At 41.3% G+C, this 12,602-nt stretch overlaps 1 protein-coding gene and 19 non-coding genes across 20 annotated transcripts; 19 read left to right on the top strand and 1 right to left on the bottom strand.

Moving 5' to 3' along the window:
• Window positions 1-498: 498 nt before the first annotated feature.
• Window positions 499-4,354, bottom strand: lgi3 (leucine-rich repeat LGI family, member 3). Its single transcript, XM_085910021.1, has 9 exons — window positions 4,152-4,354; window positions 3,524-3,595; window positions 2,850-2,921; window positions 2,636-2,707; window positions 2,287-2,358; window positions 1,999-2,168; window positions 1,752-1,916; window positions 1,573-1,663; window positions 499-1,228 (listed from the first exon to the last, which is right to left on the bottom strand). Exons 1-9 carry the CDS (start codon window positions 4,352-4,354, stop codon window positions 499-501), a joined length of 1,647 nt encoding a protein of 548 aa, XP_085766147.1.
• A 4,337-nt stretch (window positions 4,355-8,691) lies between these two features.
• On the top strand, window positions 8,692-8,764 carry trnak-cuu (transfer RNA lysine (anticodon CUU)). Its single transcript has one exon. It is a non-coding gene; the product is annotated as a tRNA-Lys (tRNA).
• Window positions 8,765-8,852: 88 nt separating this feature from the next.
• On the top strand, window positions 8,853-8,925 carry trnak-cuu (transfer RNA lysine (anticodon CUU)). The gene has a single exon. It is a non-coding gene; the product is annotated as a tRNA-Lys (tRNA).
• Window positions 8,926-9,014: 89 nt separating this feature from the next.
• trnak-cuu (transfer RNA lysine (anticodon CUU)) lies at window positions 9,015-9,087 on the top strand. Its single transcript has one exon. It is a non-coding gene; the product is annotated as a tRNA-Lys (tRNA).
• Window positions 9,088-9,174: 87 nt separating this feature from the next.
• Window positions 9,175-9,247, top strand: trnak-cuu (transfer RNA lysine (anticodon CUU)). The gene has a single exon. It is a non-coding gene; the product is annotated as a tRNA-Lys (tRNA).
• An 87-nt stretch (window positions 9,248-9,334) lies between these two features.
• On the top strand, window positions 9,335-9,407 carry trnak-cuu (transfer RNA lysine (anticodon CUU)). Its single transcript has one exon. It is a non-coding gene; the product is annotated as a tRNA-Lys (tRNA).
• Window positions 9,408-9,495: 88 nt separating this feature from the next.
• Window positions 9,496-9,568, top strand: trnak-cuu (transfer RNA lysine (anticodon CUU)). The gene has a single exon. It is a non-coding gene; the product is annotated as a tRNA-Lys (tRNA).
• Window positions 9,569-9,653: 85 nt separating this feature from the next.
• On the top strand, window positions 9,654-9,726 carry trnak-cuu (transfer RNA lysine (anticodon CUU)). Its single transcript has one exon. It is a non-coding gene; the product is annotated as a tRNA-Lys (tRNA).
• Window positions 9,727-9,815: 89 nt separating this feature from the next.
• On the top strand, window positions 9,816-9,888 carry trnak-cuu (transfer RNA lysine (anticodon CUU)). Its single transcript has one exon. It is a non-coding gene; the product is annotated as a tRNA-Lys (tRNA).
• An 87-nt stretch (window positions 9,889-9,975) lies between these two features.
• Window positions 9,976-10,048, top strand: trnak-cuu (transfer RNA lysine (anticodon CUU)). The gene has a single exon. It is a non-coding gene; the product is annotated as a tRNA-Lys (tRNA).
• An 88-nt stretch (window positions 10,049-10,136) lies between these two features.
• Window positions 10,137-10,209, top strand: trnak-cuu (transfer RNA lysine (anticodon CUU)). Its single transcript has one exon. It is a non-coding gene; the product is annotated as a tRNA-Lys (tRNA).
• An 88-nt stretch (window positions 10,210-10,297) lies between these two features.
• Window positions 10,298-10,370, top strand: trnak-cuu (transfer RNA lysine (anticodon CUU)). The gene has a single exon. It is a non-coding gene; the product is annotated as a tRNA-Lys (tRNA).
• Window positions 10,371-10,457: 87 nt separating this feature from the next.
• On the top strand, window positions 10,458-10,530 carry trnak-cuu (transfer RNA lysine (anticodon CUU)). Its single transcript has one exon. It is a non-coding gene; the product is annotated as a tRNA-Lys (tRNA).
• Window positions 10,531-10,618: 88 nt separating this feature from the next.
• Window positions 10,619-10,691, top strand: trnak-cuu (transfer RNA lysine (anticodon CUU)). Its single transcript has one exon. It is a non-coding gene; the product is annotated as a tRNA-Lys (tRNA).
• An 88-nt stretch (window positions 10,692-10,779) lies between these two features.
• trnak-cuu (transfer RNA lysine (anticodon CUU)) lies at window positions 10,780-10,852 on the top strand. Its single transcript has one exon. It is a non-coding gene; the product is annotated as a tRNA-Lys (tRNA).
• Window positions 10,853-10,941: 89 nt separating this feature from the next.
• Window positions 10,942-11,014, top strand: trnak-cuu (transfer RNA lysine (anticodon CUU)). Its single transcript has one exon. It is a non-coding gene; the product is annotated as a tRNA-Lys (tRNA).
• Window positions 11,015-11,102: 88 nt separating this feature from the next.
• Window positions 11,103-11,175, top strand: trnak-cuu (transfer RNA lysine (anticodon CUU)). The gene has a single exon. It is a non-coding gene; the product is annotated as a tRNA-Lys (tRNA).
• An 87-nt stretch (window positions 11,176-11,262) lies between these two features.
• trnak-cuu (transfer RNA lysine (anticodon CUU)) lies at window positions 11,263-11,335 on the top strand. The gene has a single exon. It is a non-coding gene; the product is annotated as a tRNA-Lys (tRNA).
• An 87-nt stretch (window positions 11,336-11,422) lies between these two features.
• trnak-cuu (transfer RNA lysine (anticodon CUU)) lies at window positions 11,423-11,495 on the top strand. Its single transcript has one exon. It is a non-coding gene; the product is annotated as a tRNA-Lys (tRNA).
• An 87-nt stretch (window positions 11,496-11,582) lies between these two features.
• Window positions 11,583-11,655, top strand: trnak-cuu (transfer RNA lysine (anticodon CUU)). Its single transcript has one exon. It is a non-coding gene; the product is annotated as a tRNA-Lys (tRNA).
• Window positions 11,656-12,602: the final 947 nt, after the last annotated feature.

Here is a 12,602-nt window from a genome sequence, read left to right as displayed (position 1 = left end):
TTTTTTTAAGTTAGTCATTTACAACATCCCGTGAAACAGCAAAACCTCACTGCAAGTGCATCTCAATAAATTACAATTGTAGAAAAATTAAATTTACTTTAGTAGTTTAAATCAAAAAGCTAAACACATCCATACTCGTTATACAGTATATGATTTATCGGTGAACTATAATCATCAAGATTATACAAATTAAAGTATTTTAATGTGGTAAGAAGATGGATGGATATAGAAAAATACAATTAAACTAAAAACTAAATAAAAATTCCATAAATCATTTTAATATTTGATCTTGTGTGTGCGTGGGTGTGCGTGTGTATAGTGGATCTATTATCTATAAGCAGCATGATTTGTTTTTTCCTCTCTTCCGAAATAAATTATTATTTAACCTGAGTAAATAAAGTTTTCCACACCTAATTTATTGAGATGCGCCTGAATACTCCTGCATGTTTCCTGCATGTTTTTGTTTTTTGTTGGCACAACACATTGTCTCTCACATTTCTATTTTGCACTGAGATCAACCAGAAGGTGCTGGTAGGCAAGAGAATTGCCCTTGAAGCTGGCAGCCAACATTATGTCCTTATTGTCGACGGACATGAAGGTGAAGGACCTCGGGGCTCTCATATTGAGTTCTTGGAACGGCTGAAAGCGCTGAGTGAGATCATCCCACAAGTACACTCTGGAAAATGAGAAATCACTCCCAAGGATAAGGTACTGCCGAAGACCCACGGTGAAGGGATGCACCACCATGGAGCCGCGAGAGGGAAGAGTCTGGATCTCGATGAAACGCTGGCCTTCCCAGCGGAGAATTTTTGAGTCACCAATGAAGCGTGTGAGGCAAAGATAAAGCGCCTTCCGAACCCAGAAGTGTTTGACCATCTGCACGTCAGCTTGCTCTGTGATTTGGGAGAAGAAATCAAACTGCTTTTGGCCTCGGTTCCACTGGTAAACCACTGGTGGTTGAGTGGCGCTGGAGAGGATGAGGTGAGGCTTTCCTCCGACGTTGAGGAACTCCACATGGGTGTCGCGGTGCCAAGGATGGAGGGATTGGTGTGAGTAAAAACCATTGCTGTTCCATCGATAAATGCTGGTTGAACCGGCCTTCGAACTGTCTGCTACTACAAAATAGCATTCACCATCGAGCTGGAATGTCTCCACAAAGTTGGGTTTCTTCACTCGAGTTGTGTCAATGTCTTGTATCTTCACAAAGCGAAGAGGGTCCTCTTCCCACCTGTAATTGGAACAAAAGGCCTCACATTCTTCATTCTCGATGGATGGATGGATGGATGGATGGATGGATGGATGGATGGATGGATGGATGGATGGATGGATGGATGGATGGATGGATGGATGGATGGATGGATGGATGGATGGATGGATGGATGGATGGATGGATGGATGGATGGATGGATGGATGGATGGATGGATGGATGGATGGATGGATGGATGGATGGATGGATGGATGGATGGGTATTCGTTTGTAGTAGTATGTCATGCCACACTATTTATTTGAAGGTTGCAATCCTAAAACCAGTAGAGAATTTCCACATAGCAACAGAGGCTTGCAAAGCTTACTTGTAGATGTGAGATCCACCAAAAAGTTGAGCCACAACCATGTAAAGCGTGTCGTTTATCACCACTGGTTTGCAGTACAAAGCTGAACGAGCTGCAAAAACACATATAAGAAAGGCACAACAGATAAAAGACAAAATAGACCAACTGTAATTTTTGGCGTGTTTATCTCCATAACTTACAGGTAATGTTCTGAAATGTCCTAAATTTCATTTCCACATGATCCCACACATAAAGAGTGCAGAAACCTGATTCAGGCTGAGAGAAGGCAACAAACATATCTCCCCCAAACTCATAAGACTCCACAGACACAGAATGGAAAGGAAACGTTTCATAAATGGCAAAATCTAGAAAAAGAAAATACAGAGAATGAGAGCAAATTATAAACTGCAAACTTGCTCTTCAAACAGAAAATGAAAAAGTTCAAACCTGCACTGATGCAATCGAAGTCTCTCGGGGCAAGGTCGTGGATCCTGCGACCCTGAAATTCAAAAGGGCTTACACAGTATATGGAAGGAACAGAAGTGTTGGTCTTTTCTATCCAGTCAACCAGCCACTTGATCTTGCAATCGCAGCGGAAGGAGTTTCCTCGCAGGTCCCTGAAACCAATGAGTTATCTCAACGATTGACCGAGTCAGTTTAGTAGTTGAGTGCGGAGTAGCATGACAGGATCTCTCCAACGGGTCAACTCCAACATGCTTACAAATCAACACTTACAAATCTGTGAGGATGTCCAGATGTTTAAACAGATCTCTGGGCAGCTGTTGGAGGTTGTTGTTTGAGAGGGATCTGAAAAAGTTCACTTGATGATTTATACAATTATTTTGTTGTTAAATTTACAGGTCGTCCTCAGTATATGCCAAAGTAAAACAAATGGAAGAAGGAGCAGCTGAGTGGGCCTTCTGGTGTCTCACGACAAGATATTCTTATGTCACGCCTCCATTTACAATGCTCGGAAGAAGGACTATAAAATAAAAATAAAAATAATAATAAATAATAAGAACTATACTAAAAATGAGCTCGTTTATACTGCAAAATGGCATGCCAGGAGTGATGACATACTCACAGATGAGTCAGAGATTTTAATCCCCGGAAGGTATATTTTGAGAGAGTTTGGACTTCGTTATTCTCAATGAACCTGAAATAGAAAAATTTGGGACTTGTTTGGCACACATAAAAAGTCAGTATCTGATAAACCTAACTTTTTATTTACATTTACCATCTAAACACATCCAATTGTCAAAAGAAACTTCAAGTAAAGAAATGAACATTTTACTCACAGGTACTGGAGGTGAGACAGCCCAGCAAAAGCATCATCGGAAATGGTGGAGAATGTGTTGGAGTTCAAGAGTCTGCGGACATAACAAAAGTAATTTGACACATTGAGAAAATGTCCAGTCAACTACTGTGATTATGCACCCACATTTTTGGACATGTGCATATTTTCACTAACATTTTATTAAATATTAACAAACATTATAACAAATGTGAAGATGTGCCTGTCCACAAAAATAGAGCCGGTCAAGTAAAATGCACATTCCACTGTCATCACAATACATTTAATGTCATCACTCAAACTGAAAAATGAAAAGTTGAAGCAAACAACTGCAAGCTTGCACACATAAATAAGACACACACACACTCATGATTGAATGTGACAGACAAAAAGGCCTTTGTCAGGGCACAACTGAGGCTTTCAGTTATCTGGGATGACAGAAGCACTACTCGTATTCCTGCTATGCCACCACTGTTTTCAAATGCCATTCATTTCAAGTGGCTGGAGTTCTTTCATTGCTAAAGTGCTTTAAAAGATTTTATCACAAACCGCAGCATGAACTGTGTGCAAATCTGACATTATTGCTTGGGGGGAGTAGGGGGGCGGGGCATTGAGAGAAAGTGACTGTTGCACACACACTTCAGATGAAAAACACTGCTGTTGTTGTCATACACTTACAAAAACTGGAGTAGGTGAAGGTGCGAGAAAGCTCCCTCGGGAATCGTGGTAAATCCTGCGTTCGCCATCGTCCTGTGCAGACATTTGTTAACATTTTAACACAACAGCTGATTTTACTGGCAGTGGCGGAATTCACAATGTCATGTGGCTTTATGAGGTTTCCTTCCCAACTGTTGACCCGACTTTTCTCTGGATTATTTGAATGTCATTGAATCTTTTCCAAACCGGAACACACAACTTCATTTCTTACTTCTGTTTTGCAAAATGATGTCACTTTGCCTTCTTGTCTTGAAATCCGTATGCACTACTGGAGTCCACATCACGTGAACAGAAGCTCTCAACAAACCATTGCAGCAAGGATTCAGTATTATTTCATTCAATAGAGAGATCTTTGGAGGACAGACAGTTAATCTATTGCAAGGAGCAACAAGATGTTGCTGAGTTCCATGCTTATAATATGACAGCAATTTGCAAATGTATACAAACACAGAAAGCATTGCATTATAAAATAACATGCTTTGTATTTTCTCATCTGATCAAACACACACACATTTTACTCCTCAGGACATAATGACATCATTGATGACTTCAAGCAAGTAAGAGCAGGGAGACAATAGTTTCAACTCACAGAGAAATGATGCCAGGTGGGAAGCTCTTTGGAATAGCCTTGGTATCCACACAAAAAGCACTATCTTTGGTGCACGAACAGGTCGCAGGACAGCGGGCTATCTTGATGGCCTTTTTTGTGTTTGTGTCTCCTGGCAGGCAGAAAGACAGACACAAAACCAGCAAGTGAATCACACGGAGGTATCTTGGTCCAATCTCCGTCATGTTTGAGCAGAAGGAGAAGGTGAAGCAACGTGAGCAGAAAAGCAGGTGCTGTGATGGCAGGCAATGAGCACACTGCCTAACAGCCCAGCACTAACGCTGAGTGCCCAGTTGAGAGAGAAGGATGGGTTGGGGAGGGGAACCGAGAGGGTTCTTGAGTCTCCTGGCTGCTCTGCAGTTTCCCTTGATTCACGTTCTATGCTGCGACAGAAACTGTGCAGCGAGAAATGATGCTTTCTTGCAATGGGACCAGAAGAACCACTCAATTATTTACGATCACTCAAAGACTGCACAAAAGGCTAAAGGTAGACAAAAACTCAATTTTTTATATTTTATAATAGGCATCATGGACCACAGTGGCAACATACAATAGACAAACAAGCATCCACACTCACGTTAACAACGAAGGATGATTTCGAGTCTTAACCCTGCCTTAACTCTCTTAACCAAAGGAACATTTTGGGTACTCACATGACCCACAAACTAAAGGGAGAAAATGCAAAGCCAGATTTGAACCTACAACCTCCAATTGTAAGGCAATTATGTCTTTACTGTAGTGCTGCCTGGCTAAACTGAATTTCATCCAAAGTTGCAATTTTTATTAAAAAATTATTACGTGTCAGGTTTTTGGGACCAAATGGAAAAACATACTTTTGATAAAAAATGTAAAATACTTTAGAAAGGAAAGTAACTCTATGAACCGTATTTGTGGGGTTTGCCCCTGCGATGCCGTCACTGAATATAACTTTATTCTGGAAAACAAATAAAATAAATAAAAAATAATTGTCCTCACGTTTCCAGTCCAGAAATGTGGTGGATTCACTGGCTCAATATTAACCAAAGATGTAATAATGTGTGACTTTTTTTTGTATCATCTCTGTGATTGACATGAGGTACACTACCTCTCACTCTCAGTCTTCAAGGGATGATAAAAATTATAAGCAGTATAGAAAATATATGGAATTATAGCGTTGTCCTGTACAATACTGAAAAAATAAAGGTAAGAAAACACAAGAGGGCGCTAATGGCCCTAAAATTGTCCATTGAAGCAGCAGGAGACTTGCATGGTGCTAATGGCCCGTGCCAGGCATTACCAAGCTCCCTCCCCTCACAAGGACTCTGTTGACACAATCACAAGCAAGGAGTCCTCACGAGATCAGTCAGGCAGTCAACAGTTAAACACAATGTCCTCTGTCTCCAAAGCACAAGCACAAAGAAGGAGATAGTCCAGCGTATTATTCTACATTGTTATAGCAAATTTGGATTATCCATGCAGTTACTATCTGCACTACTTTTTCTTGCTATGGCGATTTCTTGTCTACATGATGTGAGGCTTCTTTTTTTTTGTGATCAGGATATTATCTTTCAAGGATGCAAAAAAAAATTGAGCAAAGAAAGTTTTCGATTTTGTTATAATTGAATGATAATTGGAAGGCATATTGCAGAGCGGTTGGGATATTATACTTCAGTTCTTTGACACTGAGAAAGAATTCAAATGTCAGGCAGTTACAAAATTATGGGTGGTGCCTCATGCAGTTAGGGAAAACTATTTCCTGGAAAACAGCTATTGCTATGGTTTATTTTCCTTTGTGAGTTGGTTCAAGGACCTTGATTTTGTCTTTTCACAAATATAGTGTAAAGTGGGTGTAAGTCTTGTGCAGCGAGGAATGTCAATGTTTGAATTTCTTCTTTGCCGAGCGCCACCCAATTCCACCTCTGCCGGCCGGGGGCCAGCATAAATGCACGCAAGAGAAAAACCGCGCTTGAAAGAGCAGCTAGCAGGCCAAAAATTACTTCTATGAGAAGTATCTAAACTGTTGCAAAATATCCATCCCCAAACTTCACTCTAACGAAATAACACTTGGGTCCAGAAAGTAAAATCCTTTCCCCAGAGACTTCCAAGGTAAACAAGCCGACAGGTAAACACGAGCTAACTTCCAGCAGCTCCTTCACCTGCCGAATGAGTAGAAGCACCTGTGGCTAAAGCCAAACTGTGCGAGGACCTTTAACTTTCTGGTCCTGGATTCTGGCTGCAGAACTTGATAGCACACTTGCACATAGTGTGCGGGTTTTCTTCCAAAAGATTTTACAAGTCAATGCCGGTCGGATCCTGGATTCCAAATCTGAATTGCATATTACAGCAAATCAAAATGCACAAAAACCTTCACACAAATCCATTTCTGAAGACCGAGACAGGCCTCGAATGTTATTCAGTACCACTACAAATTACCACACATTCCAAGAGCTCAACTTTTCTAGTTGCACTTCAACTAGCAGGATTAAATGATGTTGTGGTCAACATCCTCCACTATTGCTAGTTTTAGTCTTGTTCTACTTTTAAGAATCTAAAGTCAGCTCAAGAAGAATTGTTCTTAATTATATGGGATCATGTTAAAATGGAATTTCCCACTTAAATGCCGGTCCTGTGGTCCTCAAAGTTGAACCCACATCCCATTCTGACTATGGGCCAAGTAGCCTGAAGACGACTCTTTGTTTGTTTCCAATCCTGTTTTATTCATGGTTTGGCCTAGTGGCTGCACAGGAAACAGGAAAATCAAAACAAGAAAAAACACAAAATATGTATCACCAATTTTTTTTCCGAGCTGCTCCAGGCAATGCATTTCAGATACCAGTCACAGAGGTGTTAAGACCTCAGACATGTATACGCACGCACCCACGCAAGCACATATGTGCACAACAAACACACACACACACACACACACACACACACACACACACACACACACACACACACACACACACACACACACACACACACACACACACACACACACACACAGTGTTCAGTCGATTCTTTTGGATACTTGACTGCAGCATGGTAACAAGAGTGCAGAACAAAAAAGCACAAGGACACAAATGAATGTGATTCAGAAGCATTAAATCATTATCTTCATGAGACCACCAGCTGATAGACTCTGAAGATGAGCCCATAGCAAATGTCCTTTTTAGCGCAAATGATGCATTCGCACGACCATGAAATTCAATTAGCTAATTATTTGTCTTGACTCTTGAAAAGCATAGCTAGGCAAAAGCTGTGTGTTAAATTTATCTACATCGAATGTGCCATTAGAGCATTGCAAATATGCAAATCAAATTCATAATGGAAGGTTTAAGATCTGCTCAACCTGTTAGTAACATTGATCTGTCGGCCTTTTTTTTTTTTGCAAAGTGACTATTTCAAATTGCTTTAGGCTCCTTGCTAGTTTATGATAGCTCAGTCACTGAGGCTCATACGCAGTTCAATTCATGAGAGTACAGACATTACTTTAGAAGGAGTGGTATGATTAGAGTCCTGTGCAGTGACACTGCTGCTTGGATTCAATCCCTCTCACTTGATCATCAGCTGCACAAAAGCCTTCAAGGTTTGAGCTAAAATAAGTGTGCAAAGCAGGAATACTAAAGGTGAATAGCACTATCATTGGTGACTAATTTCAGTAGATGAAATACAAAGAAGTTTTTTACGATTCCAGGTAAGGATAACTTTCATAAATGAAAGGGCATGTAAAGGAGGAACTCTATCGCACCCTCCCCCCCTAACCTCCACCCTCAAGCAAAGCTGCCATAAAAGACAGGCGATATGCCTCTTGCACAGGGACGTGTCGGAGGAATGTTTTGCAGGACTGTGGAGAAAGGCCCAACACACCCATTGATGCTGTTTGATAAAGGCCCTGACAGGCTCAGATTATATGTCAGAGCCTGGAGGTGTCTGGGTCTCAGGTAGTCTTGTGCTGAAGAAAGTTGATCTAGTGAGAATGAGACAAAGCCATACCTGGAAGCAAAGTTTTTTTTTTTTTTTTTTCCTGTGTGTGAGGGCGTCAACACATCTTGCAAGGGGAGAATTCATTACCACTGATTAACCCATCCTCACTGACAAAGAAACAAACACATCACATTTCACTGGCCACACCTCTGTCACCAAACACCATCAATTTTTTATTGAAAAAATAACACCAGATTTGCATGGTATGGGAGAAAGTCTGAGCAGAGAAAAGCTTCTCCAAAAGAGACAGCCTTATTTACAGAGGCATGTGCTAGCAAGAAGACTGCTTACGTTGTAATTACACGAAAAATACTATGATCAACCTACCACCTCATGTTAGAACTTTCATACTTCACACACTCGTTCAATTAATGTCTTTCAGAGGACGAATGTGGATGCAGATTTTTTACCTATACCCTATTGAAAAAAAAATGAATGAAAAATGAAAACTCCTAAATAGCATTAGGAGCCCTGTTAGCTCAGGTGGTAGAGCATGAGACTAGTAATAACCTATTTAAAAAAAAAAAAAAAAAAATGAAACAAAGGATTAACACTCACAGCCCGGTTAGCTCAGTCGGCAGAACATGAGACTCTTAATCTCAGGGTCATGGGTTCGAACCCCACATTGGGCGTCTACCACTTTTTACACAGGTTTTAATGTTTGATCTGCCATACCCTATTTAAAAAAAAAAGAAATGATACAAAGGATCAACACTCACAGCCCAGTTAACTCAGTCGGTAGAGCATGAGACTCTTAATCTCAGGGTCGTGGGTTCGAGCCCCACATTGGGCGTATACCACTTTTTAGACAGGTTTTAGTGTTTGATCTGCCATACCCTATTTAAAAAAAAAAAAAAATGAGACAAAGAGTCAACACTCACAGCCCGGTTAGCTCAGTCGGTAGAGCATGAGACTCTTAATCTCAGGGTCGTGGGTTCGAGCCCCACATTGGGCGTCTATCACTTTTTAGACAGATTTTAATGTTTGATCTGCCATACCCTATTTAAAAAAAAAAAAATGAAATAAAGAGTCACCACTCACAGCCCGGTTAGCTCAGTCGGTAGAGCATGAGACTCTTAATCTCAGGGTCGTGGGTTCGAGCCCCACACTAGGCGTCTCCCACTTTTTAGACAGGGTTTAATGTTTGAGCTGCCATACCCTATTTAAAAAAAAAAAAATGAAACAAAGGATTAACACTCACAGCCCGGTTAGCTCAGTCGGTAGAGCATGAGACTCTTAATCTCAGGGTCGTGGGTTCGAGCCCCACATTGGGCGTATACCACTTTTTAGACAGGTTTTAATGTTTGAGCTGCCATACCCTATTTAAAAAAAAAAAAAATGAGACAAAGAGTCAACACTCACAGCCCGGTTAGCTCAGTCGGTAGAGCATGAGACTCTTAATCTCAGGGTCGTGGGTTCGAGCCCCACACTGGGCGTCTCCCACTTTTTAGACAGGGTTTAATGTTTGAGCTGCCATACCCTATTTAAAAAAAAAATAATGAAACAAAGGGTCAACACTCAGCCCGGTTAGCTCAGTCGGTAGAGCATGAGACTCTTAATCTCAGGGTCGTGGGTTCGAGCCCCACACTGGGCGTCTACCACTTTTTAGACAGGTTTTAATGTTTGAGCTGCCATACCCTATTAAAAAAAAAAAAAAAATGAAACAAAGGAGTAACAATCACAGCCCGGTTAGCTCAGTCGGTAGAGCATGAGACTCTTAATCTCAGGGTCGTGGGTTCGAGCCCCACACTGGGCGTCTCCCACTTTTTAGACAGGGTTTAATGTTTGAGCTGCCATACCCTATTTAAAAAAAAAAAAATGAAACAAAGGATTAACACTCACAGCCCGGTTAGCTCAGTCGGTAGAGCATGAGACTCTTAATCTCAGGGTCGTGGGTTCGAGCCCCACATTGGGCGTATACCACTTTTTAGACAGGTTTTAATGTTTGAGCTGCCATACCCTATTTAAAAAAAAAAAAAATGAGACAAAGAGTCAACACTCACAGCCCGGTTAGCTCAGTCGGTAGATCATGAGACTCTTAATCTCAGGGTCGTGGGTTCGAGCCCCACACTGGGCGTCTCCCACTTTTTAGACAGGGTTTAATGTTTGAGCTGCCATACCCTATTTAAAAAAAAAAATAATGAAACAAAGGATTAACACTCACAGCCCGGTTAGCTCAGTCGGTAGAGCATGAGACTCTTAATCTCAGGGTCGTGGGTTCGAGCCCCACATTGGGCGTCTACCACTTTTTAGACAGGTTTTAATGTTTGAGCTGCCATACCCTATTAAAAAAAAAAAAAATGAAACAAAGGAGTATCAATCACAGCCCGGTTAGCTCAGTCGGTAGAGCATGAGACTCTTAATCTCAGGGTCGTGGGTTCGAGCCCCACATTGGGCGTCTACCACTTTTTAGACAGGTTTTAATGTTTGAGCTGCCATACCCTATTTAAAAAAAAAAAAAATTAAACAAAGGGTCAACACTCACAGCCCGGTTAGCTCAGTCGGTAGAGCATGAGACTCTTAATCTCAGGGTCGTGGGTTCGAGCCCCACACTGGGCGTCTACCACTTTTTAGACAGGGTTTAATGTTTGAGCTGCCATACCCTATTTAAAAAAAAAAATAATGAAACAAAGGATTAACACTCACAGCCCGGTTAGCTCAGTCGGTAGAGCATGAGACTCTTAATCTCAGGGTCGTGGGTTCGAGCCCCACATTGGGCGTCTACCACTTTTTAGACAGGTTTTAATGTTTGAGCTGCCATACCCTATTAAAAAAAAAAAAAAAATGAAACAAAGGAGTAACAATCACAGCCCGGTTAGCTCAGTCGGTAGAGCATGAGACTCTTAATCTCAGGGTCGTGGGTTCGAGCCCCACATTGGGCGTCTACCACTTTTTAGACAGGTTTTAATGTTTGAGCTGCCATACCCTATTTAAAAAAAAAAAAAATTAAACAAAGGGTCAACACTCACAGCCCGGTTAGCTCAGTCGGTAGAGCATGAGACTCTTAATCTCACGGTCGTGGGTTCGAGCCACACATTGGGCGTCTACCACCTTTTAGACAGGTTTTAATGTTTGATCAGCCATACCCTATTAAAAAAAAAAAAAATGAAACAAAAGATCAACACTCACAGCCCGGTTAGCTCAGTCGGTAGAGCATGAGACTCTTAATCTCAGGGTCGTGGGTTCGAGCCCCACATTGGGCGTCTATCACTTTTTAGACAGATTTTAATGTTTGATCTGCCATACCCTATTTAAAAAAAAAAAAATGAAATAAAGAGTCACCACTCACAGCCCGGTTAGCTCAGTCGGTAGAGCATGAGACTCTTAATCTCAGGGTCGTGGGTTCGAGCCCCACATTGGGCGTCTACCACTTTTTACACAGGTTTTAATGTTTGAGCTGCCATACCCTATTTAAAAAAAAAATAATTAAACGAAGGGTCAACACTCACAGCCCGGTTAGCTCAGTCGGTAGAGCATGAGACTCTTAATCTCAGGGTCGTGGGTTCGAGCCCCACATTGGGCGTCTACCACTTTTTAGACAGGTTTTAATGTTTGATCTGCCATACCCTATTTAAAAAAATAAATAAATGAAACCAACAGTCAACACTCACAGCCCGGTTAGCTCAGTCCCACATTGCGCATTTGAGACATTAATTTAGCTTGATTTGAAGCATGACAAAGTGGGGACTTGTATTTTTACCAGTTTGTAAGTTCTGTTCCACTGCTTCACCCGCACGCATACACACATTTTGATTAATCAAGTGTTTCTCATGTAGGGGTGACGGAGAATTGAAGGGTTATTCATTATCAGTGAAGGATAATTTCTCTAAAATGAACACGCAAGGCAAACTTGGCATGAATCAAAGCCTTCAGGCCTCAATGGATAGGAGCCGATTCACAAACTTGAGGGGGTAAAAAAAGATGGTAAGTGATGACCATTTTAGGAGATTCATGCTTCGTTTAAAACCACATTATGCTCTTGAACTGGCATAAGATGTAGTACACACTAAAAATAAGATGTCTGCTCATTGAAATTTGGTTGATAAGCAAATTATGAGTCAAGCTCTTGCCTCTATCATAGCCTTTTTTGTCTTTCACTGGGGACATCAAACAGCCACAATGTTTCCTCCCCCAAAATTCAATATACAAAGTACACATTCATGGATGACGATAGTCAACTGACTTGACAGTTTAACTGTTGCTGTGCTGGATGATATTTGACAATAAAAATTCTTCCTGTGCCATCTGTCCAAAGTGATAACACCCTTTGCCAAATAGAACCTGTGCACCATTAGCAGCTCATAAAGGAAGATTTCTCTTGTTGTTCCTATTCTTATATGGAGCCCTTCAGAATCACCTCAACCACAAAACGCACAGGGGACTTTTATTGCTCCCCGTTTCCAGGCGTGGAAAACATTTCACCCCCAAAACAATGAGGTCATGTGTTTGTCTGACTCTTATAGCGTCCAC

This window comes from Syngnathus leptorhynchus, chromosome 4 (genome assembly GCF_054491065.1).
Source record: "Syngnathus leptorhynchus isolate UIUO chromosome 4, UIUO_Slep, whole genome shotgun sequence".
Lineage (NCBI taxonomy): Eukaryota > Metazoa > Chordata > Actinopteri > Syngnathiformes > Syngnathidae > Syngnathus > Syngnathus leptorhynchus.
The sequence above is the reverse complement of the archived record's forward strand: the minus strand, read 5'-3'. Positions and strand labels throughout refer to the sequence as shown.